Raw genomic sequence first — 24,663 nt, 5'->3', positions numbered from 1 at the left:
TTGAGTTAACTGGTCTAATTCTTAGGAACAAACTAAAGCTAGTTATTTTAAGCCTGGCAGTTAACTCTTCAACAAATGGAGTTATTTTTACAAAATTGTATGCCTTCTTTAGCTCACTGAAGAGCAGATTATATAGTGTCTAATAAGGACATATATCTTTCAGAATTACAAACCTTACACATTTGATATAAAAATTAAAAGAATTTAGATTGAACTTTTATTTCAGGATTTTATTAACTCTTTTTTTAAACAGGGCCAAAGGGGGGTGGGGGAAATAGGGCAGGACAGATATAGCATCTCTGAAATCCAGATGAATATCAAAGCTTTTATCAATATTATTTGCTAATTAATAAAAAAGACTAATCTCAGTTTAATTTGTGACTGAGGGGATTGAAAGGGAATTAAAAAGTAAGATAGTAAATACAAAGATTCTTAGAAATAGATATCTTTGTGTTGGTCATTTTACATTCAGTACACACATAGTTTGCCCTGTATTTGCAACAGATCAAATAATCTTGAACTCTCTGTTTTCAAAAATTTAAGTAAATATGTTTAGTATTTCTGTAGGGGATTATATTATTTTGTGTTTTGTGCTTATCTTAAAATAAATCCATCTTGGGGGTTCCCATTGTGGCGCAGCAGAAATGAATTCGACTAGTATCCATGAGGACACTGGTTTGGTCCTTGGCCTTGTTCAGTGGGTCAGGGATCTGGCGTTGCCTTGAACTGTGGCATAGGTCACAGACATGGCTCAGATCCCATATTGCTGTGGCTGTGGCATAGGTCAGCAGCTGCAGCATAAATTCAGCCCCTAACCTGGGAACTCCCACATGCTACAGGTGCGACCCTAAAAAGAAAAAAAAAAAAAAAGCTGTCTTTAAGGTAGAGCGTCTTTTTTTTTAAAAAAAAGGAATAAATAAAGAACTGATATACATACTTTAATTTTTCATGGTTTTTAATGAAAATTTTACATAGTCTGTCTATTTGAAGAATTATGGTGATTCAAAATCATTACCAAGTATTTTTGTAAATTGAATGATTGGTGTATCAGTGGATTACTATAGAATGGAATATCAGAGATGTGCTTTTTCCCAAAAAAAATGATATTAATAATGATTTAAAATTTTTATTGCAGCTAGAGCGAGTAAATCTGTCTGCAGCTCAGACACTGAGAGCAGCTTTCATTAAGGTAAGGCAAAGATAATTTATTGTGATAATTAAATGTATGTTATGTATAACTCTAAACACTGTGTGTTAATTGCCAGGTTATTTATTTATTTAGTGAAAACCTTTTCAGTCACCTTGTGCCTGTTTTTTGTTGTTGTTGTTGTTGTTGTTGTTGTTGTTGTTGTTGTTGTTGCTATTTCTTGGCCCGCTCCTGCGGCACATGGAGGTTCCCAGGCTAGGGGTCGAATCGGAGCTGTAGCCACCGGCCTACGCCAGAGCCACAGCAACGCAGGATCTGAGCCGCGTCTGCAACCTACACCACAGCTCGCGGCAACGCCGGATCGTTAACCCACTGAGCAAGGGCAGGGACCAAACCCGCAACCTCATGGTTCCTAGTCGGATTCGTTAACCACTGCGCCATGACGGGAACTCCTTGTGCCTGTTTTAGTATACTCTTTAAAGCTTAAAACATTTCCACAAAGTAAGCTGGGGCAGGTGCTGTTTCCTTAGCATTCAGCTTTTCATCACTTTGGGCTTTTGAAACTGACTTCTTCAGAAAGTTCTCTCTTTATCTTTAGAGTATATATTTTTGAATTCTTTTTTATTTGACTTATTAAAAATCTTTGTAAAATTATAAAACCTTTGTAAAATTATAGCTCAAAGATTTTTCTCATATTTAACAATTGAATGTAAGTATAAAAGTGGTTTTGAGTGGGAAAATAAGACCTATTATGTACATCAGATTTAAGGGTACTTTGAGACTATATAGCTGCTTCAACTAGAATGAATTTTTTTATTGTCTCTAGACCTGAAATGTTCTAATTGAGTTAAACTCCAGGTATAAAATGTGCACTAGATTTTGAAGATGAGTACCCCCCAAAAAGAATGTAAACAACTTAGTAATAAGTATTATGTTGATTAAATGTTGAAATTATAATATTTGGGATGTACTGTTAAAATAGTTTTGTGTTGACATCTTTTTTAATGTGGCTACCAGAAAGTTTAAAATTATATAGGCTTGTAATTGTTTCTTGCATTACGTTTTATTGGATAGCCCTGCTCTACACATTGGGTGCACTCTTTTGTATAAAACTTGATCCATACCATCCTAAATGCATACCAGGATGCTCCAAATTTTTATTTTTATATACTTTCTGTGTGTTTGCTCCCATTAATAGCTAAAAAACTTATATTTCATGTGAGCATGTGTACATTTTTTAATCTTTTTAGGGCTGCACCCGTGGCATATGGAGGTTCCCAGGCTAGGGGTGGAATCAGACCTCTAGCCACTGGCCTATACCACAGCCACAGCAACTTGGGATCCAAGCCCCATCTGTGACCTACATCATAGCTCATGGCAACGCTGGATCCTTAACAGATCCTTAACCTACTGAGGAGGCCAGGTATCAAACCTGCATCCTCATGGATGCTAGTCAGATTCGTTTCTGCTGAGCCACAAGACAGGAACTCCTCATGTAAAAGATTTTAGTGTTTTAAATCCAAAACAAATTTATAGCTGAGTTTCATTGGAGCTGAAACTATAAATCCATCCAGTTTGATTTCTTTTTATAGCAAAATTAGCTTATTAATACTACTCTTAACTGATAGCATAAATAATATCACTCGACATCTGTCTTGTTTCACCACAAGAAATTACATTGTGTGTGTTGGATTAGAGCTATTTTGATTTGTTTATTAGTACTCTAAAACGCAGTGCCTGTGTACACGTACATACTAATTTCATTAAAATACACCCTGCCAAATCATTGGGTTAGGGAAAAGAATCAGTGGAGCAACAGCATCATTAGTGTTTTTAACTTTTATTTTTTTCTGTCTTTGCATTACCTATCTGTGATTTGGAATGGTATATTTGGTCATTGAGGAGGCATAATGGAGACTTTTTTAAGCATCTTTGTGGTCAGAGAAAAGAAGGAAAAGTGATCTGTTGCCCAGGGTAATATCATTTAGGCAGAAGTCAGTTTTCTGGCTTTTCTGATGTCAAGAACAGAAAGAAATTTCTTCTGTGTATCCTCATAAGGAGAACCCTCTGTAGTAGAACATGGTATACTCAATGACATTCATAAAAGAGATAAAATAATGAATTTCATGAAGATTTTTCTTACAGATCTGGTTTAACACATGGATAAATTTTATCCACAGCACTGATTCTTAATTGGGGGGAGGGGAAATTATTTGGAGGAAACCATTAGTTTTGCACTAATTTATTCTTAATTACTATATTTAATTTGTTAAGTTTCAAATGATTTTAAAGGAGGACATACGTTAAAAATACAAAGATTTTTGTGATTTTTTAACTATAACATACTTGAAAAAGATTTTAAAAACCTTGACCAGCCATATAATATCCATATTTATATTCATATTTATAGATATCGATATCTATAAATATTTATATTTATAGATATTTCCAGTTCTTGGTCCACACAGCAGTGATGTTTATAAAGTTTTAATATCTATTTTTGTTTTTTGGAAAAAAAGTTAAAGTAGTATTTCCCAAGATAAAATAATACTAGGAGTTCTCTTGTGGTGCAGCAAGTTAAGGATCTGGAGTTGTCACTACAGTGGCTTGGGTTTGGTGATGCAGGCACAGCCTGATGATGATGATGATGATGATAAGTATTATATTTTATGCTGTCTGTTCTGCTGTTGAAGAATAGCATCCCTCCTTGACCTACTCTTTTCCTCTCCAGGAGGTTCTCATAGTGTTAAGAATCCTTGACCCACAAGAGTGGATGTTACTGCCCTCCCTTGGAGATAGTTTTCTCTCACTGTTCAATTCTTCATAAAAGTTGAATTGGATGTTCACAGAGTTTAAGGTTGTTTTTGAGGGAGAACTTGGAGGTATAAATAAGTCTCCGATTCAAGGGTAGTTATATTTGTTTTGTCAACTAGAGTTACTGGTTTAATTTAAGACTTTAAAAAAAAAAAAAAGGCTTAATTAAGACTTCAGCCAGAAGATGCTAAATACTACTTCCAAAAGTATGTGCCAAGGCACCCTGGTACCCCACGGCAAACTTGGAGGGGTGTCATGAGATAGTTTAAAAATTTGAAGGAACACATTGATACTTAACATCAGGTTCATGCTGTATCAGCTACTAGCTTGAGATAGTTTGCAGTTTCAACATATTAGATTGGGCTACATTTCTTCAAGCAATGCTATTTCTTTGGAGCTGGACTTCTGCAATTATTTTTAATAGAGAGCAAGTGTATGACAAGAAAATCAGTATACAACAGGAAATGAGGGTAGAGGGGTCCAGTCTAATTTCAACCTTTGAGAAGTTGTACAGTGTGCAACCAATGCACACATCTCATTAATAAGGAATCCTGGTTATTTAATAATGAAATAAGATGTTTTCCTTTCAGTTTATATATTTTTTAAGCCTACTAAGTTGTTAGAATATAAGTACTAGAACTTTACTTAATACACAGCACTGTTAGATATTTCTTTTGGCACTAAGAACACTGTGAACTGAGGAAAGTTAGGAACCTCTGAGATTTTTTAAAGTGTTCCATCTTTGGGATTTTGAGGTTCTGGACGAATTCGGTATTAAAAACTTGGTTCTCAGGCTTTCAGCATTTAATTCTTTCACTACTTTATTATAACTTAATCAGAGAGACATTTTTCTGTTGGCGTTCTCTGGGAAGCACATGGAAAATGCTTCCCTGCTTCCCAAGATAATTCATTATACTGGTAGATTTAATACTTAGGAGAGATAAACCACTGTTACCAAATACTGGCTTATGTAAATAGTGTACTATATGTAGTTTTGTGGCAATTTGCTGAATTAGTAATGTTGACACCGTCTTAAGCCATGTTTTTACAGCTGTTCTTTTAAAGGCAACACTTATTTATTAATAGAGTCTATATTAAACATATTCATGGAAAGAAAAATCAAACCATGTTATAAAAGAATTCAGTAGGACACACTTTATTTTTATTAATCATCTATCAAAATTATTTTCCCATATTGTATTTGACAGCAGTTAAAATGATCCCAAGATTGAGATAAATGTGTAGATTTTCTTTTCTCATCTCATTCCACAATCTTTTGGTTTTTGGTACTTGAAATCTAATTAGAAACAAGATGTTATAATAGAAAGAGCAATAGGAGCAGAAGAAAGCTGGATCTGCAGTGATGCCAGAATGGAATTGAAGTGGCAGAGGTTAAATATAAGGAAGCAAATAGATTGCCATCTGATATCTGATAAGACGTGTTTCTCTTTGCTATTTGATAACAGAGCGAAAAAGATATAAAATTATCAGCGTAAATGATAAAAATTGGCAGACATTCTAAAAGAAACAAAGAGTGTGATTACGGTTTTTTTTTAAATAGTAAAATGAGACAGAATTACTGGGAAAAACAAAAATCTTAAAAATTAACTTTGATAAACTCAGAACTCTTTATGCTCAGTCTTAGTGCCCTAGGGAGTGTATGTAACAGAGAGCCAATGCAAACTCATTAATGAAACAAGCTCAGGAGGTAGTAAAAGGATTAATGATATTCTGAAAGCTAGTGAAGAAAATAATTCTGCTGCAGATATAAATAGAAAGTGAAAAGTATCATGTGGGAATGTAGTAAAGGGATCGCATAACTTCAATAAAACCTCCAAAAGAATCTTTGTTATGTTTTTGTTTTTCTTGATGTTCTGTTAATTTAAATGCAAATTATCTGCAAAAAAACAAAAAAACAAAAACCTACTGGCAAGGTGAATTATTGCTTGATCCTCAGGTTGAAATATTACTTAATGGTAAAAAACTAAAAACCTTCAGTGTCTTTATGGAAAAAAATAATTGAGGAATTATACTTTACTTCCATCTTTACTGTTAGTTTGATTGCACAAGAGTATAAATGAGAAGTAGGAAATGGTAAGTACTTTATGTTCAAATGGAAAATAAGATGATGACCATAAGTTATGGATAGACAAGCTCTAACTAAATGTAAGTGAATGGATCACCTGCTTTGCAAAGATTTCTGCACTTTACTAATGAGGTTGATCTGTTTAAGAAGGACCCAACAGATTCTAAACAATTAAGTTTTGGTTTTAAAATGCTGATTTAGTTTCTGTATTTGAAAACTAGCTTCTCTTTCTTACAGGCTGAAAAAGAAAATCCAGGACTCACACAAGACATCATTATGAAAATTTTAGAGAAAAAAAGTGTAGAAGTCAACTTCACGGAGTCCCTTCTTCGAATGGCAGCTGATGATGTAGAAGGTGATCAGAAATTTATTTAGTTTTCTTAAAATTGTTCGAAAGGCTTTTCCTCCAAATCTTTATTTGATAAAAGAGCCTTCCTCCCCTTTCCCTTTTTCCCTCCTCTGCCTCTTCCTTCTTACTGTTATTGTCATTATTGTTTTGAAAGTGGGGAAGAAAACATAAAATAGAAATGTAGTTCTTTCTTTTTGTTTTATATTTGTCAGATTTAATTATTTGAAGTAAAGCATTCATATATGTTGCATGCTTTTGATTTTTCCCCCTATTAATATGTTTGATGAGACAAGCTTTATGGAATGGTTATTTTGTGTTGACCCTATGCAAATAGCCCTTTGAAGGTAATGAGTTTTTTTTTTTTTACAACTTTAATATGTATATATTTTTTTCAAACAGATTTGAGAGAACAATGTAATAATCATCCTTTTGGCCTCTCTTTACATTTTCACTTTTTTATGTAATTAGAAGTAGATTTCACTCAGTAGCCATTTTCCCACTAACTTAGAAAAACATAGAGGTGTAATTTTTAATGTTTATTAACAGAGAACAAAAGTAGATATTTTAATTGATCTCAGAACTTATAAGAATGTCCTCATCATTATTTTAGACTTGAGCATCTGTAACCTGTTAGGCCAAGTTATATTAATGAATTGATAGAGTTATACTGTTTCCAAGTCTACAGTGAATCTGATAGTGAACTTGTTGCCTTAGCTAGATCTGATTGAACATCCTTTCCAAAGTTGTTGTTCTGTAATTACAACCCTTGTGTTGGATTTATGGTGGTATTTTTGTTTGAAGTGAGATTTCAAGAATGTGCCAAAGATTTTAGTAAGTTGTTTTTGGGGGGAAGGGATGATGTAGAGCCATTGTATATTCAATACAGAGGTTTTTATTAAAGTGATATTCTTCATTGGCAGATGTACATTGCCGTTGTATTTGTTATGAATGACATTACTTAATTTAAGGTTTCCTTTTGAAATGTAGCTTGAGAGAGACCTGACAAACTTGATTAAGCCTCCCTTTTAAATTTTATTTATTTATTGAGCCCTGCTATAAATCCTGAACTAAGTTGAACTCTAATTAATTCTGCTTTGCAAACTTGTCTTTCCTAATTATCTGGCCTTTTGCTGCGTGCCCCTCCACCACCCTCCCACTCCCTTGACCAACACATTGGGAATTCTTAGACTTGAATTTTGTAGTGAATTGTGTGATGTTTTTTATTATGTATTTATTTTATCAGAGTATATGATTGAACGACCAGAGCCAGAATTCCAGGACCTAAACGAAAAAGCACGAGCACTTAAACAAATTCTCAGTAAGATCCCAGATGAGATCAATGACAGAGTGAGGTTTCTGCAGACAATCAAGTAAGAACTATTTGTTTTGCTTCTCTTTTTAAAGTACTTCAAAGGATCCACTTAATCTAGATGTTTTACTTTGGAATGAAACTAATATTAAATTGAAACATTAATTTGAAATGAATTTGAAAATTTTTAAATCCTTTGTTTTTATGAAGTTCTAAACTATGCATTCTAAGTTTTATTAAGTTCTAAACTATGCTTCAGAGTGTAGTAACATTTTTTCAAATGTTTCATTTAAAAAAGCAGTGAGTGAATGTACATAAACTGGAATGTAGACTTCATAAAAAAAGGAAATATGGAGTTCCCTGTTGCCCTAGTGGTTAAGGATCCAGTGTTGTCATTACTGTTGTGCTGGTTAGATCCCTCACCAGGAACTTCTGCATGCCACAGGTGCAGCCAAAAGAAATTTAAAGAGAAAGAAAGAAAAATGTGTCAGATTAAAATAAAGAGAGAAATTAGATAAATTATAGAGATTGATAACAAAGAATACCAGTATTATTTTTATTTCAGAAATGGTACTAGTCATTAGCATAATAATGTACTCCGAGGTACAAGTAGCACTGTCTAATGTTGACCAAATTGTGAATCTCCAAAAATCCTTGCCTTTGGGATATAGGTTAAAAAAGTCTGACAACTGTGTAAGGGCTGAGGCTGGCTGACGAGCAGCAGCAAGAAGGGTCTTTTTGGAGCAGGGGCTCTAGAGTCTCAAACCAGAGGCCCTCTCCTCAGAGGTGGGAGGTGGAGGAATGAGAGGGAAACTCCAAACCTAATTTCTAGATGAGTATTTTTAAACAAAAATGTGGTAATTTTCTTCCGCCTTGATGGGTAGAAAACCAAGAAAACTGGGAATAAATGTAGTGGCACCATCAATGCAGCCTTTTGGTGAAACAAGTAGAAGTTGCTAGAAACAAAGGCATTAGCACGGATCTTTTTTTTGGAAGAAATTGCTTCATACATTGTATCTTTAAAGAACTGAAGGCAGCTCATTTGAAATAAATAGTACTGTACGTCTCACAGGAATAGTATTCCTTGTAATTCACGTTCCAAAATTCTGTGTTAGCTATTTGGCTGCTATTTTGAGTGGGATAAAAGGAGGAGTATGACCCATTTTAGTAAATAGTGCTGGGTATCTAACCCTGCTGTCAAGGAGTGACCCTCCTCTTTTCGCTCCTCTAATTGAGGACCAGAAAGTACGGAAAGACTTCATTGGACTAGTCAAAATCCATGTCATAGGGGATGCATCCTAATGTGAATATTTTACCTTTATTGCAAGCCCCAGCTTTCTTTATTTTTAATGGAGATTTTTATTTTAGTTTAAATATGTTTGGCTCATAAAAAGATAAAACATCAGTGACCTCAAACACAGCTGTTTAAATACTTTTTTCTAGAAATTTCAAATAACTTTAAGTTTTAACTTTTGAGGATCATATGCTACATTTCTACAGCTTGGTTTGAACATAAGCAGACAGACTAACTGCGAGGACTTCTCTACTGCCTCTCAAACATAGATTTATGATGTTGATCTAATCTGGTGATTGGAAAAAAATAAAAGTTTTTGCTATATGGAAGAGGTGTGATAAAAGAATCCTACACAGGATGCCCATAGGTGGGAGGGAGAACAGTGTTGTAGTTGAAGCTGTGATACAGGTGATGAGCTCAGAGCCCTTATCCTGCTCTTTTGGTACCTTCTTTCCACCTTACGGAGTCTCTGAGGCATCTCTACTAAATCCAGTGTGGCTCTAGAATTTGAAAACCACTTCCTTAACAGCCACATTTTAATCATAAACTAATGGAGGTCAAGAGCCTCAGAGTCTTTTTCTTTTTTTTTTTCCAGGGCACACCCCAGGCATAGGGAAGTTCCCAGACTAGGGATCGAATTGGGCTACAGCTGCCGGCCTACACAGCCACAGAATCTGAGCCACGTCTGCAACCTACACCACAGCTCCCAGCAATGCCGGATCCTTAAACCCACTGAGCGAGGCCAAGGATCGAACCCGAATCCTCATGGATACTAGTCAGATTCGTTTCTGCTGTGCCACAGCAGGAGCTCCTAAGAGCCTAAGTGTCTTGTCCCTAGTCATTGACAGAAGCCGAATTAGGGTCTTTTCTCTCATTTATGGGGCAATAGTAATATTTCAGTTTTGTTTTCTGGAGTGACTCCAGGATTATTAAGATTATTGGCAGTTGAATTTTATTTCAGATCCATTTTAGGAGGGATAATTTGTGCTATGGAAAGTTCGTTGAGGGAGTTCTCATCGTGGCTCAGTGGTTGACGAATCCGACTAGGAACCATGGTGATGCAGGTTTGATCCCTGGCCTCACTCAGTGGGTTAAGGATCCAGCGTTGCTGTGAGTTGTGGTGTAAGCTGTGATGTAGGTCATTAATTTGGCTCGGATTTGGCATTGCTGTGGCTCTGGTGAAGGTAGGCGGCTACAGCTCCGATTAGACCCCTAGCCTGGGAACTTCCATATGCTGCAGGTGTGGCCCTAGAAAAGACAAAAAAAAAAAAAGTTTGTTGATAATGTATATTCTTTCTGAGACTGATTCTCAATCATGTGTGTGCCTTAGCATGGATGTCTAAAGTATAATTATTTGTATCACTGATATATATTGATACATTTTGATATATGTTGTTATCACTCTTAGTTATTTAACAAATCAGTGGATATTATTGTACCAAAATAAAAAGACTTACTATTCAAGCACAACATATTGGGTAGTTATTTTTTCCTTAAAATATATTACTTTCTTATATTTAAGGTTGACATCCTCTTCTTTTAACAGTACATTTTAACCAGCATGTAGAAAGTACCTACCATACCAAGCACTGTAATGTTATACAAGGAACAATTCCTAGCAACTAATAAATATCCAGGGTTTTTTTGTATTTATCAGCAGACCTAGGTTTGATTCTCATTCCAGCATTTAGCTCTGTGCCCTTGGATGAGTTGCTTAGCTTCTGTGATTCTGGTTTCTGCCTATGAAGATTAGGGTCATAGTTGTCAGCATTGAAATGTTCTATGTAGAGTGCCTGGCACAGAACCTAGTATATATACTCAGAGCACATAAAGCGTTGTGAAATCAGATTTTTTTCCTCTCTCTATAGAGTTGATTAGGAAAAAAGATCCAGCAAACAAATATTTTAAAAGGACTTTTTGATTAATGAATGTTTCTGCTTCACTACGTTTGAGCCTATACAAATATTTTATAAAATTAATTCGTAGGATACATTCCAATTAATGGATGATAGTTAAAACTAGTGATTTAATAGGCCAGAAAGCTGTGCATTTATCTGTTTACTCTTTATAATCTATATTTGCATATTCATAGGTGGAAATTTACCAGGGTTTGGTTTTAATGATGACCTCAAAATAGCTTTTTGTCAGGTCTAGTCCAGATTAAACATACAAGAGTATGTTCCTTTAGATTGTTTGTATAAACATACATTATACAAATTTAGGTGACACAGTGTGAAGCTCCAGTACTTCATGCAAATTTTTGATGCCTGTTGCCTTCTTCTTCAGCATATATTTCCCAAAGTTGCCTCACTAAATGCCTCCAGATTGCAAAAATTGTTTCCTCCTATACCCATCTTCTGTTCCTTAACACAGAATCCATTAAATTCAGACTCTGCATATAATTGCATAATTGTTTTACCCTCAGATTTTCCCTAGTTCTTTATTTAATTTTCTGAAGTTTTTTGTTTTGGGTTTTTTGTGTGTGTGCATGTGGTGTTTTCTCATGTAGCAAACAAACCCTCGGGTTGTTTACTAATATAATTTAGTTTCCCTGATGCAAACCTTAATGCCATAAATGAAAATGTTACTCTGTGTACATACAGATCACTTAATATTTGAGATAAATTGCTCTGGATTGTTTTAGAGATAAGACAATCTCTAAGCTTAGGATAAACAGCCTTGGTCTTTATAAAGTTCCTTGGCAAATAGTGGATGAAAGGTTAGCCCCTAGGCTCTGGGTTTCCACACAGTGGTTTCCAAACCTGGTTCATCAGCAGAATTACCTGGGGATTTTTTTTTTCCCTCTTTTAAAGTATAGGCATATTCCCAATATTCATCAAAGTACGTCTACAAAGTATGGTTGTGTATAAACAGCTGTCTGATCACTGTAATTTGCTTCATTGTATTCCTTTTCGATAAGCTTATTGTGGGTTTGAAGAACCTTCCATATTCAGAGACTTGACATTTTTTATTTATTGAAATTGTACTTTTTCTCACATAATAGGGTGGTCGTATGACACCATTTTATTAAGCATTAGGGGACTTAATGCACATCACAGTAATATGGAAGGATTCAACTTTTTTGAAAACATAGATGAAAGGAACAGTTAATATAACTTGAAGTTGCTATTACTAAAGTAGAGGCCAAAAAGCAAGAGTGGGCAGATGTTATTTCTCTGTAAATTCATTGTCCTATTTGAATATCTAATGTCTTAATGTTTCATCCTCATACCACTGTTTGAATACAAGAGGTAATACGGAAATATTTCTTGAAATATTTAATAAAATATCATTACCACTTCAGAATAGACTAAAATAATACTTTTTATACTGAAATCCTATGTATTTATAATTTTTAGAATTTAGAATTTTCCATATGCCTGTTTACTGGAAAGAAGTTAGGAAACAGACATACAAAAATCTGGACACAGCTTTTTTTGGTTTTCTTAAAATAGTATATGTTTTAGGTATGAAATAACTGAAACCTGACATTTGTGATTAAAAAGTACATAGTAAAAGATTATGTTTGGAGTGGCCCGGATTGATGTTTTACTAATTCATATCTTCACACATGCATTGCATTTGAGCAGTAAAAGTTTTTGTAGCAATTCACAAGAGAATGGGTATGAAAGGAAAGGTTTGCCTTAGAGAATAAGAGTCTCTATTTGTCACAGAGTCTCTATTTGAGACTACAGAACTACATTAAGTTCAGTTTGCCAAAAAATTGCTATGAAGTTAAAACATGGAAATTGAAAAAGGAAGGGCATAAATACAGAAGACAAGAAGAATTTTTTTTTTTAAGATGGTGCATGGATAGGAAGAATAGTCAACTCAAGAATTATTGATCTCTCCCTTTAGAAAGTGGAGAAGATGCTGATACATATATGGTCAAAGAATGATTGCTGGAAAGGTTAAGATAAAAGATTATTCTGATACTGTGTTTACTAGAAATTTAAATATATTTTTCAAAGGAAATAGTAACAGCAAAGGTTTGGAAGAGGATGTGTGGTTGTTAGAAAGTAAATACCCGGTGTCTTAGAAGAGCTACATCCTAGGAGGAAATATTGTAAACATCAAAATTGTTAGATCTATAACTTGGACTCTTTTAAATACAGAAATGAGTAACATGTAATAGCAAAATTTCATATAATTGTTGATGAGACAGCCAAAAGTAGATAATATGGTTGCTTGAATTCACCTATATAAGCTAGAGAGAGGAATAATCATAACAGAAAAAGATGAGAGGCATAGATATTTTCTTATAAATTTGAGTGAGAAATGCTTAATGAAATGTTACTGATTTTAAAAAGTTGATGTTAGTTGTACAGTGTTTTATTGGTAGAGCAAGAGAAATTGGAATCACAGTACAGGCTAAGACCACCCCCCTCCGCAACTCCCCCCCCCACCCCCCGCCCGCCACCCCAACCAGCCAGTTAAGTATTTGGGTTTGACAGTGTTCAGATGGTAGTTAACAATGTAGTAATTCTTTAAAATATATATGTACAAACTTCTTTCAAATGTAACCGATTTTAAGAAGATTCTTTTTTCTTGATCCAACAGGGATATAGCCAGTGCAATAAAAGAACTTCTTGATACAGTGAACAATGTCTTCAAGAAATACCAATACCAGAACCGCAGAGTAAGTTTAGTAGAAGCCTTACAAGCTGCCATCCTAGATGTTGGTTTATGCCTAGTTGTTATATATCATTAATGACTGAGTTTGTCAGTTTTTCCTTGAATTTAAATATACTGTTATATGTATTTAAATAAATACTTCTAAAAATGCTTATCCGTAACGTAAAACCCATTCATATTCTGTGTAATTTCCTGTCTTTGGTTTTTGTGTGATTTATCTTTTCTTACTTAGTATTATTTTCTTATTATTTTTGATGTCTGTAGGCACTTGAACACCAAAAGAAAGAATTTGTAAAATACTCCAAAAGTTTCAGTGATACTCTGAAAACCTATTTTAAAGATGGCAAGTAAGTATGGTTATTTATCATCTTTTTAAAAGTTTGATAAATTATGTGGTTTTATATGACACTAAAGCTAAATAAATTAAAAACGTTTTTTACTATATCATCAATATATAAGTCAACTACTAAAATAGATTGTGAAAAATAGAGTGAATGGTTGATAATCCAGCCATAACTCTAGTCTGGAACAGGAGTTGTAGACTTTTTCTAAGAAGGGCCAGATGGCATATATTTTGATTAGATGGTCTTGTTGCAACTACAGCACTTTACCTCTGCTATTGCAGTGCAGTAGCTTCTGTAAGACAATATGGAAACCCAAGTGGCCATTATTAAGGCTGTGTTCTAATAAAACCTTATTTATAGACACTGAATTATATAATTTTCAACTTTCATGTAATATTTTTTTTGTCTTTTTAGGGCTACACCACAGCATATGGAGGTTCCCAGGCTAGAGGTCAAATTGGAGTTGTAGCCACTGGCCTGCAACACAGCCACAGCAACCCCAGATCCAAGCCGCGTCTGCAACCTACACCACAGCTCATGGCAACATCTGATCCTTAAACCACTGAGCAAAGCCAGGGATCAAACCTACATCCTCATGGATCCTAGTCATATCCATTTCTGCTGAGCCATGATGGGAACTCCAATTTTTTTTTATTTTATTTTACTGTTTAATTTTTACTGTTTTTAAAATGTGAAAGCATTCTTAGCTTGCAAGCCATGATGCTGTGAGTGAGATTTGGCTTACTGGCCAGCTTTACCAACCCGTGAAGCTATGACTCTCAAACTTGAGTAGCATCTGAATCCTCTGGAGGACTTGTTAAGACAAATTGCCTTTGGGTCCCACTCAGAGTTCCTGATTCTGTAGGTCTAGGGTGGGCCCGAGAATTTGCATTTCTAAGAAGTTTCCAAACAATATATATTCAGCAGGTCTATTAGAACTGCTGCACTGAAGTTAAAGCAATGACTATCAGTCCTCTTTGCACATTCAGATCACTTGGATTTGATTTGTTTTTTGAAATCCCAGTGCCTCGATCCCATCTCCAGAGATTCTGATTCCTACCACTGGCTTGGAGTGGGGCCAGGGTCAGGTGTTTTGTAAAAGTGCTGCAAAAAGTTGTGAACCACTGTTGTGGAAAGAGGGAGGCTTTCTATATGACAGGAAGTGTACTAAAAAGGTAGATGTAATATTATTTTAAAATTTCTATACAATTGGCTACAGAACATTCTAGAAAACCAAGAAATTTTATATGTTTTTACATATAATACACATCCATATAATGTATAAGCTGATGCAGAGGTTTTTCCTCCAATGGAACACTAGGAATTTTGGGGACAAGACCATTGTCTTAACAGTGCTTGAAGTCAGAAGAGTAAATAGTGACTATTTCAGCTGTAATTGGCGGGGACTTTTATATCCTCTCCCACCATTGAAGTTTTAAGATTCTAATATTCATGTCAAACTCTTACAATGTTATTGTAGTAATAATAATAAAAAATGGTTTCTTTAGAGTTATTTTTCAAAGTTCAAACAGGTTGAAATATTTATGTTAATAATATAAAATAAATATATTGACCTAAATGTTATCAGTGGTTTTGTGTTGTTCCATACTATTATTCAGGTGGTCTAGGGGAAATGTACTTTGTTGAATTAGTTTAACAAGCTAGCAGGTGTGTTCTGAAAATAGACTTACATTTGTTTTTCCTTGGTCTCCTCTGCTCTCTGCTGAGCCTAAATAACAAAAAATACATTAAAAGAATAATTTACATGATGGAATTATTTATGATTCTCATTAATTAAGAACCATGAGCACATTGAAAGGTAGAAATTAATTTAGAGACTAATTTTCATTAATCTGAAATTATTTAGTCTCATTCCTGTTTGTACATTGGAATCACTTGGGTTCAGTTTTTAAAAATCTCAGTGCCTTAGTCTCACAGTTATTTTTAACAGTTTAAACAGGCCTATGGATTATTCAAGCTCCCTGCTGCTAACTTGTTCTTCAGCAGCTTCTTTAAATTTACCATTGTGTATGAATAATGTACCACAAGTTTTATACTGTTTCCTCAAAATTGAAAATTATTAATAGAGCCTGTTCTTTGAGCTATCTTTCAAAATGAGAATGAATTTGCATTGATTCAACTAATTCTTCCTAGTCCCCCACTTTTTAAGGAATATTTAGGATGTAGATACAGTTGGCCCTTTGTATCCACAGGTTACATGTTCCTGGATTCAACTAATAGAGGATTAAAAATGTTTTTTGGGGGGGAATTCCAGAAATTTCTGTAGCATTTATATTGTATTTATATTGCATTTACATTGTATTAGGCATTACAAGTAATCTAGAAATGATTTAAAGTATTTCAGATGATGCGCATAAAGTTATATGCCAATACTACACCATTTTATGTAAGAGACTTGAGCACCCACTGATTTTGGTACTAAAGGGGGTCTTGGATACCACACACCAGTCCCTCTTGGATACCTGTACAGGCTTTAGCTATGTTGCTAAGAAAGTGATAAAGCCTCTCAAGGAGACTAGGGGATCTAACTCTGAGCCCCAGGTCATGTGAAGATGGACTGATAGGAAGTATGTACAGTACAGCACAGAGTAATTTTTAAAAAATTATTTTTTTATGTATTGTTAAATCCTTAATGTTGAAACCACATGATTATTTTGTTTTAAAAGTAATTTAAAATTGTGTTTTTTGGTTTTGTTCTTTTGTTTGTTTGTTTGTTTTCAGGGTTTTTTTTTTTTTTTGAAGGAAGGTAAGAGAGATTGGGATGAATCAGATTTGAAATAATGAGCTTTTTTTTTTAAGTATTTATCATGCCCATTGATAATACTGATTTTGAGATTGAGTATATATTTTAGCAGATTTTATTTTGGTAACTTCTTTGAAACCACAGTTGGACGTTTAAATGCTCTTCTTTCGCCAGGAATTTGTTTGACCTATGAATGAACTCTGGTTCTTGGGGCACCACCCATCCATTAGCAGACCACCAAAACCTTATTGCCAGTCAGAACCACTAGGGGGCAGTAATTCCTAGATAGTTTCAAATGGTATAGGACCCTTTAATTCCAAGTTGGGATAAAAGTTATGATACTTGCCCATTTTTTTCCCTAAATTGATTTTATTGCTACTTCTAGATAGCATTTTAAGTGTAAATATTTTTAAAGGATGAATTCTTGGATAAAATTAATGCTTGTTCTTTTTTTTTTTAAACAGGGCAATAAATGTGTTCATAAGTGCCAACCGACTAATTCATCAAACCAACTTGATACTTCAGACCTTCAAAACTGTGGCCTGAAAGTTGTATATGTTAAGAGATGTACTTCTCAGTGGCAGTATTGGACTGCCTTTATCTGTAAATTTTAAAGTTTGACTGTATAAATTATCAGTCCCTCCTGAAGGGATCTAATAATCCAGGATGTTGAATGGGATTATTGCCATCTTACACCATATTTTTGTAAAATGTAGCTTAATCATAATCTCACACTGAAGATTTTGCATCACTTTTGCTATTATCATTCTTTTAAGAATTATAAGCCAAAAGAATTTACGCCTTAATGTGTCATTATATAACATTCCTTAAAAGAATTGTAAATATTGGTGTTTGTTTCTGACATTTTAACTTGAAAGCGATATGCTGCAAGATAATGTATTTAACAATATTTGGTGGCAAATATTCAATAAATAGTTTACATCTGTTAAACATTTCTTTACTTGAAAAAATGCATATATATATATGTGAATATATATATATATGATCAGAAGACCAAGACGACTTGGTGTAATGTCTAAGGAACTTCTAACAGGAGCTTATTAGCAGTTTATCAGATAATAAAGCAACAAGAATTCCTATTTTTTTGTCCTTAATCACTCTGGGCAAAAAGTAGAAATATTTTTGTTAGTTATTATTTTTGAGGTACTGAGAATTTTTCCAACCTTTGTTTTAAGAGACTTTTGAGAAGGACATGGCAGTTTATAGTGTCTTCACACTATCTTGCCACTTTTGAACTCTATGACAATGTAAGATTAAGACTTTCTGGTATGCTGGGCCCTAATAAGCTCTGCACCTTTTTCCCCTAAATAGCCACAGCTGATAGTAATTTGAAGCTATACCAATGCTAGTTGGTTTGAAATTGTCATGAGTGTTAATAATATTATATACACTCTTTAAATATGTACAGTTTTGTTTCACCATAGAGAAGTTTTAAGGAAATTATGTATCAAGTATTCATGTTAAGTGATTTCATTTTTCAATTATGATAAAATAAAGGAAAAAATCAGAATTTGTTTATCTTTTATGAAGATTTTAAATGTTAAACTAAACTTCTTTTGACAACAAATTTTTTTTTGCTATAATGTGATTTAATTTTTTTAATATTTTTTCTCCCATTTTTAGAAGTAGATTTTAAAAGAATTACTGTCATTGGCAACATAAAAGGAAATCATCCTGTTAGATAGAAACAGGAAATATGTGGAGAGAAGCAAAAAAACCCAATAGACAATTGGATGAAATCTCATAATTTATGGACATCTTACTGAGTTGATTTTTTTTTTCTTCAGAGGTACAGAGCTAATAAGACACAGAATTGGTGGTTTTAATACTGTTTATTTTTTACATAAGCTGTTTTTCACTCTTGGAGGTAGAAGGGTAGTCATTTGCAAAACAAACTTGTGAATATGTAAAGAAAAAATAGGGGGTTTTTTTGAGCAGCAGACTTTGCTCACATAAACCAGTACTATTTTTCTTCTTAAGGTACCCCCTTGGGAGAACCCATCAGTTACTAGCCACACCCCAACTCATCTGTTTTTATAAGTCTTCTATCCTTTTATTCTACTTTGCAATATCTCTTCTGAAATCTATCTCCAGAAGGGAGGTATTTATTCTCAGGATAATTGGTTTCTTACACGATCCTAAAAGGTTTGCTTTTTGGGGTCAAGGAGGAAAGGGCCAGTGGGGCCCCAGTCAGATACATCTCCAGAGAACAGAAAAGTTGGCTCTCAAAGAACAGAAAAGTTGGCTCTCAACAGAGGTGTTGAGCACCTCTGTGTCAAGCATTAGTCTAGATACATTAATTTATTTCTCTTAACAGTCATATGATTTAGCTGTCTGCCTTGCATTTGAGGAAGTTGGCTACGAGAGCTTAGAAAGCTTACAAAAACTGAAACTTGGTGGAGCTAGGATTTGAATTCAACATTTGTCTCCAGACTTCATGTTCTTTCCACTGAACTGTACTTCACCTGTTGACAAAAATGCGCCATTTAGACCAATTCCCTAACACTAAGCTGACATAGCTGCCCCTGGGTCCATAGGGAAATGACAAAAACTAGTATAACAGTGTGGTAAGTTTTTTCATATATTAAATTTATTCATTTTAAAGGACCATTCTTTTATTTAAGACCGTTGCTATGTTTTGGATATTTAAAGGCCCCCCCTCCCCACCCCTTTTTTTTTTTTTAACAAAGTGATTAGGTGGTGGGAGTTTGGGGTTTTTTCATGATTGTATTTTTATAGCCTTATTTGGCAAAACATAAGGTTGGTAACCCAATATAGTGCTTTTCTAATTGTTTTTTAAATTTTTCATATGGAAGTAATGTCATTTCAAATTTACCAAAAATTGGCAAGAATAAGAATAGTGCAAAGAATATCAACACATCTTTTATCTAGATTGACCTATTGTTATGATTTTACCATGTTTATTTTTGGTCTGTTTATTCTATTGCCTTCCCTTAATCTCCTTTAGCCTGGATCATTTCCATAGCTGCCATTGTCTTTTATGGCATAGGCCTGATATGTGTTTGAAGAATACAGTTTTTTGTCTCCTCCCTCCTCCTACCTTTTTAATAGAATGTTCCTTATTTTGGGTTTCCTCATGATTAGATTCAAGCTGTACATTCTTTTTTTTTTTTTTTTAATGATTAGCTGAGTGATTTTTTTTAATGATTTTTATTTTTTTCCTTTATAGCTGGTTTATAGTGTTCCGTGACCCAATCACACATATATGCATTCTTTTTTCTCACATTATCAGGCTCCATCATAAGTAACCAGACATAGTTCCCAGTGCTATACCTATACAGCAGGATCTCATTGCTTACCCATTCCAAAGGCAATAGTTTTCATGTATTAACCCCAAATTCCCAGTCCATCCCCCTCCCTCCCCCAAGCTGTGCATTCTTGATCAGAATACTCCATGGCATCCCAAGTGCTCCTCACTGATGATGTTAACTTTTGGTCACCTGGTCAAGGTGTTGCTCCATTTCTCCAATGTACAGTTACTATTTTGTACCTTGCACCTAATAAGCAGTTTGACGGAGGCTCTTTAAGTTCATGCTATCATCAACATCCCTGCTTCCATCCCAGTATTTAGCATCGATTGATGATGCTTGCTTATTCAGTCTTTAATTTGATAGTTCCAAAATGGTGATTTTCCAACACTAGCATTCCTTCCTCATGTACCTGTTGGCACTCAGCATTCTGTGTAAACATGAGCTCTCCTTTCTCCCCCATCCTTGCAGTCATCTATGCATACCCATCCATGTGAATTTATAGTTACTGCTGTTTTGTTGGACTCCTGATTTTATATTTTTTCAATGGCTTACTTTGGCACTTAAATTGTCTTAGATTTGGCCAGTAGGAGTATCATCAATCTGGTTTCTGTGTCCTTGTGGTTTCCACTGTTCTTTAGCTTAAATTTGTCCCAGGATCTAGAATCAGTAGTTTCTCCAAGGAATGCTGGGGAATAATAATAGGTACATGGATCTGGCTGCCGGGTGGTCTGGTTTCTACTGGGTGTCTGCTTCTAGGCCTTTCCAGCAGACAGAACTAGTGAATATCCATTATAGATGCCATATGCATGTACACATACATTTTACATGTCCTTATATGTATGTTTGATTTCAGAAATTATGAGTTCACATTTATATCTCCAATTACAACCCATTCTCATAGGGTCCTTTCTTGCCTTCTCCATTCCATGTTTCTTTGTTACGCTTTCTGAGAATCCTGGCTCCCTGAAAAATCAATTTACTCACTTGTTCAGTCCTACAGTATGTCTGAAATAGTTCTAGAATGTCTTTTGCCCATATCATTATAAAAAAGCATGCCTAAGGGATTCCCTGGTGGTGCAGTGGGTTAAGGATCTGTCATTGCCACTGCTGTGGCTCAGGTCCCTGCTGGCTTGAGTTTGATCCCTGTTCAGGAACTTTCACATGCCATGAGCACAGGCCAAAAAAAAAGTTCTTTCCCTCTCTGTGCCCTGCCCAAGACTAAGGCTATATAATTACATTCTGTGTTCATAAATTATGTGGATTAATTCCTTTTTTTCTCCTTCACTGTGATTATGTTGTTTGTTGAAATAAAATTGGGTTCATTTGTTTCATTTTTCTTCCAGGTTTAAGATTACTTCTCCCCCACCTACCCCCACACACTTTACATCCTTGTAAATTAAATTTTATTTATTTTAAAAGTATATAGAACATTACAACTATACCAAAAAGTATAGTGACTAGAGAAGTGTCACTCTTATCCCCTCTGCCGCATTCACCCTGCAATGTAAGTGTCCAGCTCCACAAATTTTTGGTGTTTATCCAGTGTTTCTTTTTTTTCTTTTTTTTTTCTTTTTTTTTTGTCTTTTTGCTATTTCTTTGGGCCGCTCCCGCAGCATATGGAGGTTCCCAGGCTAGGGATTGAATCGGAGCTGTAGCCACTGGCCTACGCCAGAGCCACAGCAACGCGGGATCCGAGCCGCGTCTGCAACCTACACCACAGCTCATGGCAACGCCGGATCCGTAACCCACTGAGCAGGGGCAGGGACCGAACCCGCAACCTCATGGTTCCTAGTCGGATTCGTTAACCACTGCGCCACGACGGGAACTTCCAGTGTTTCTTTTTAATGAAGAAAAGTAATAATGCGTTTTCTTATCCTACATTCATGTAGGGAAACCACTTTGCCTAGGACTGTGCAGTTTCTTGTGGTACAGGATTTTTCATGCTAAAACTGGGAGAATCAGACAAATTGGGAGGGTTGGTCACTCTATATACATGCTTTTTGAAAAAATGCAACTTTATTGATGCATGGTTTACATATGTCCCTTAAAAAAACCATTGAGGTATAATTTAATGACACAAAATTCACCCACTTTAAGAGTTGTGCAACCTGATCATAATCTAATTTTAGAATATTTTCACCATTACAATAAAATCCCTCATGCCTGGTTACTGGTTAATCCTTGTTTCCATGCCACCCTGTCTCTCCCCAGTTCCAAGCAACTGCTAGCCACTTCCTGTCTCTATAGGCTTTTCTTTTCTGGATGTTTCATATAAATAGAATCATACAGTGTTATCTTTTCAGTCTGGCTTCTTTTACTTAGTATTTTGTTTTTGAGGCCCATCCATGTCATTGCATGTATCAGCATTTCTATCGATATTCTTTTTTTTTTTTTTTTTTTGGTGGTCCTTTTAGGGCTAAAGCCGTGGCATATGTAGGTTCCCAAGCTAGGGGTTGAATTAGAGCTCTAGCTGCTGGCCTAACCCACAGCCACAGCAGATCCATACCAGATCCCACCCTCAACTGCAACCTACACCACAGCTCACAGCAACACCGGATCCTTAAGCCACTGAGCAAGGCCAGGGATCGAACCTGCATTCTCACGGGCAGTGGTCAAATTCACTTCCGCCAAGCCACGGCAGGAATTCCTCTATCAATATTCTTATTGCTGGCTAGTATTCCATTGTATGAATCTCCTATATTTTATTTATCTATCCATTAAATAGTTCATGGACATTTGAGTTGCTCCTTTCTCAGCTATGGTGCATAATTGCTGCTATGAACATTCATTCACCTCCAAGTTTTTTTATGGACATGGGTTTTCATTTCTCTTGAATAGATACTTAAGAATGGAAATGTTGGGTTGTACGATAAATTTATATTTAACTTTTTAAGAAAGTATCAGACTGTTTTCCAAGTGGCTATACCATTTCACTTTACCAATTTGGGAAGGTTCTCATTTCTCCACATCCTCACCTTCATTTGTTAATGAACTTTTTATTATAGGCATTCTTGTAAATACAAAGTGGTATGTTTTAAATTTGCATTTCCTTAATGACGAATGAAGTGGGCGTCTTTTCATTTATTAGTTTTTTGACATATTTGCTCTTTTTTCACCTAACGCCTTTAAAATTATTCCATGTAAGTTCATTAAGGTCTTTTTCTCTTTATTTATTTATGTATCAGTCTAGCATTCCAAGGTGTGTAGGTACCATAATTTATTAACCTGATGAATCTGCTATGCTTGGGCATTCAGATAGTTTTCAGTATTTTGCCAAATTACAAGTAATGCTACAATAAATGATCTTTTGTATGTATTTCTGGTTTGTTTGAAGTGTACTGTCAGAGTAGATTTCTAGAAGTGGGGTCACCACAAGTCAAATAACGTATGCAAATGTGTTTTGCCCAGATATTGACAAATTTCTTTCCATTAAGGGTGAGGCAATTTACACTTTGCCAGGAATATCTGCAATTGTTTGTTCCCCCAAGCTTCACTTGTAACTGTCAAGCATTTGAATTTTTGCCAGATGATGGGTGAGAAATGATATCTTTTTGTACCTTCGATTTCTAATTCTCCTACCATGAAGGTAAACATCTTTCATGTTTGAAGACCGTATTTGTATCTTTTTTTAATTTTGAATTTGCTTATGTTTTTATCATGCAAAATTAAAACATTTTTGTGTAGACAAATTCATCAATTTCCTCATGAAACTATCTGGGCTTGGTGCTTTTTATGGAGTAATTGCTTGATATATCTGGGCTTGGTGCTTTTTGTGGAGTAATTGCTTGATAACTTTATTTCTTCTACACAAAAAAAAAAATTTTAAGCTTTCTGTTTCTACAGGAGTCAGTTTGTTAAATTGTATTTTTCTAAGAAAGTGTCTATTTCCTCTAGGTTTTCACATATGTATTTCTACTGAAGTGAGTAAAATAATACTATGTTTTTAAAAAATGTTTCTCTGTATCAATAGCTATTTCATTTATTTGTTGTTATTTCTTATTGTGTGTATTTGCACTTTCTCCCCCTCCCTTTTTTTAAATTAAACTGGCTATTCATTTTTCTATGTTGTTTTGGTTTTTCCAGAATTTTATTCATTAATTTGATGTACTGTTTTTCTGTTCTCTACCTCTTTAATTTTAATTTCCACTCTTATATTTATTATTTTCCTCCTTGGGCTTTTGTTTTACTTTGTTGTTCTTATAGTTCTTTCAACTGGGAATATAATTAATCTTCATTTTTTAAGGATATAGGTATTTAGTGCTATGGAGTTTTCTCTTACCACTGTTTAGCATGTATCTGATAGTTGTATTTATTATCATTGTTTTTCAGAAATTCTGTAAATTTTGTTTATACATTCTATTTTGTCCAAGAGTTAAGTTTATTAGAGTATCTTTAATTTCCAAGTAGAGGATATTTTTCAGTTGCATTTTTTAAAAATTTCTATTATTCTGCATTGTGATCAATAAGTGCTGTTTGTAATAACTTTATAGTCTCTTCTGGAGCTTTCTTTGTGCCCTCATATATGATCACATATTTGTATATCCCTCTGAAGGTTTCATGTTTACTTGAGAAGATTGTATTTTCTCTATTGTTAGTATGTAGTATTCAATGTATACTCCCCCCCAATT

At 34.7% G+C, this 24,663-nt stretch overlaps 1 protein-coding gene across 4 annotated transcripts in view; it reads left to right on the top strand.

The window, feature by feature from the left end:
• Positions 1-17,693, top strand: part of PDCD10 (programmed cell death 10) — a 41,374-nt gene extending 23,681 nt beyond the window's left edge. For all 4 annotated transcript variants that reach the window (XM_047785922.1, XM_047785949.1, XM_047785940.1 and 1 more), the window contains 6 exons: positions 1,136-1,189; positions 6,285-6,402; positions 7,640-7,766; positions 13,560-13,638; positions 13,899-13,981; positions 17,207-17,693. In XM_047785922.1, the coding sequence (XP_047641878.1) occupies positions 1,136-1,189; positions 6,285-6,402; positions 7,640-7,766; positions 13,560-13,638; positions 13,899-13,981; positions 17,207-17,288 (543 nt within the window). In that variant the 3' untranslated portion in view covers positions 17,289-17,693. The remainder of the gene's footprint in view (positions 1-1,135; positions 1,190-6,284; positions 6,403-7,639; positions 7,767-13,559; positions 13,639-13,898; positions 13,982-17,206) is intronic.
• Positions 17,694-24,663: the final 6,970 nt, after the last annotated feature.

The sequence above is a fragment of the Phacochoerus africanus genome, chromosome 1 (assembly GCF_016906955.1).
Source record: "Phacochoerus africanus isolate WHEZ1 chromosome 1, ROS_Pafr_v1, whole genome shotgun sequence".
Lineage (NCBI taxonomy): Eukaryota > Metazoa > Chordata > Mammalia > Artiodactyla > Suidae > Phacochoerus > Phacochoerus africanus.
The sequence above is the reverse complement of the archived record's forward strand: the minus strand, read 5'-3'. Positions and strand labels throughout refer to the sequence as shown.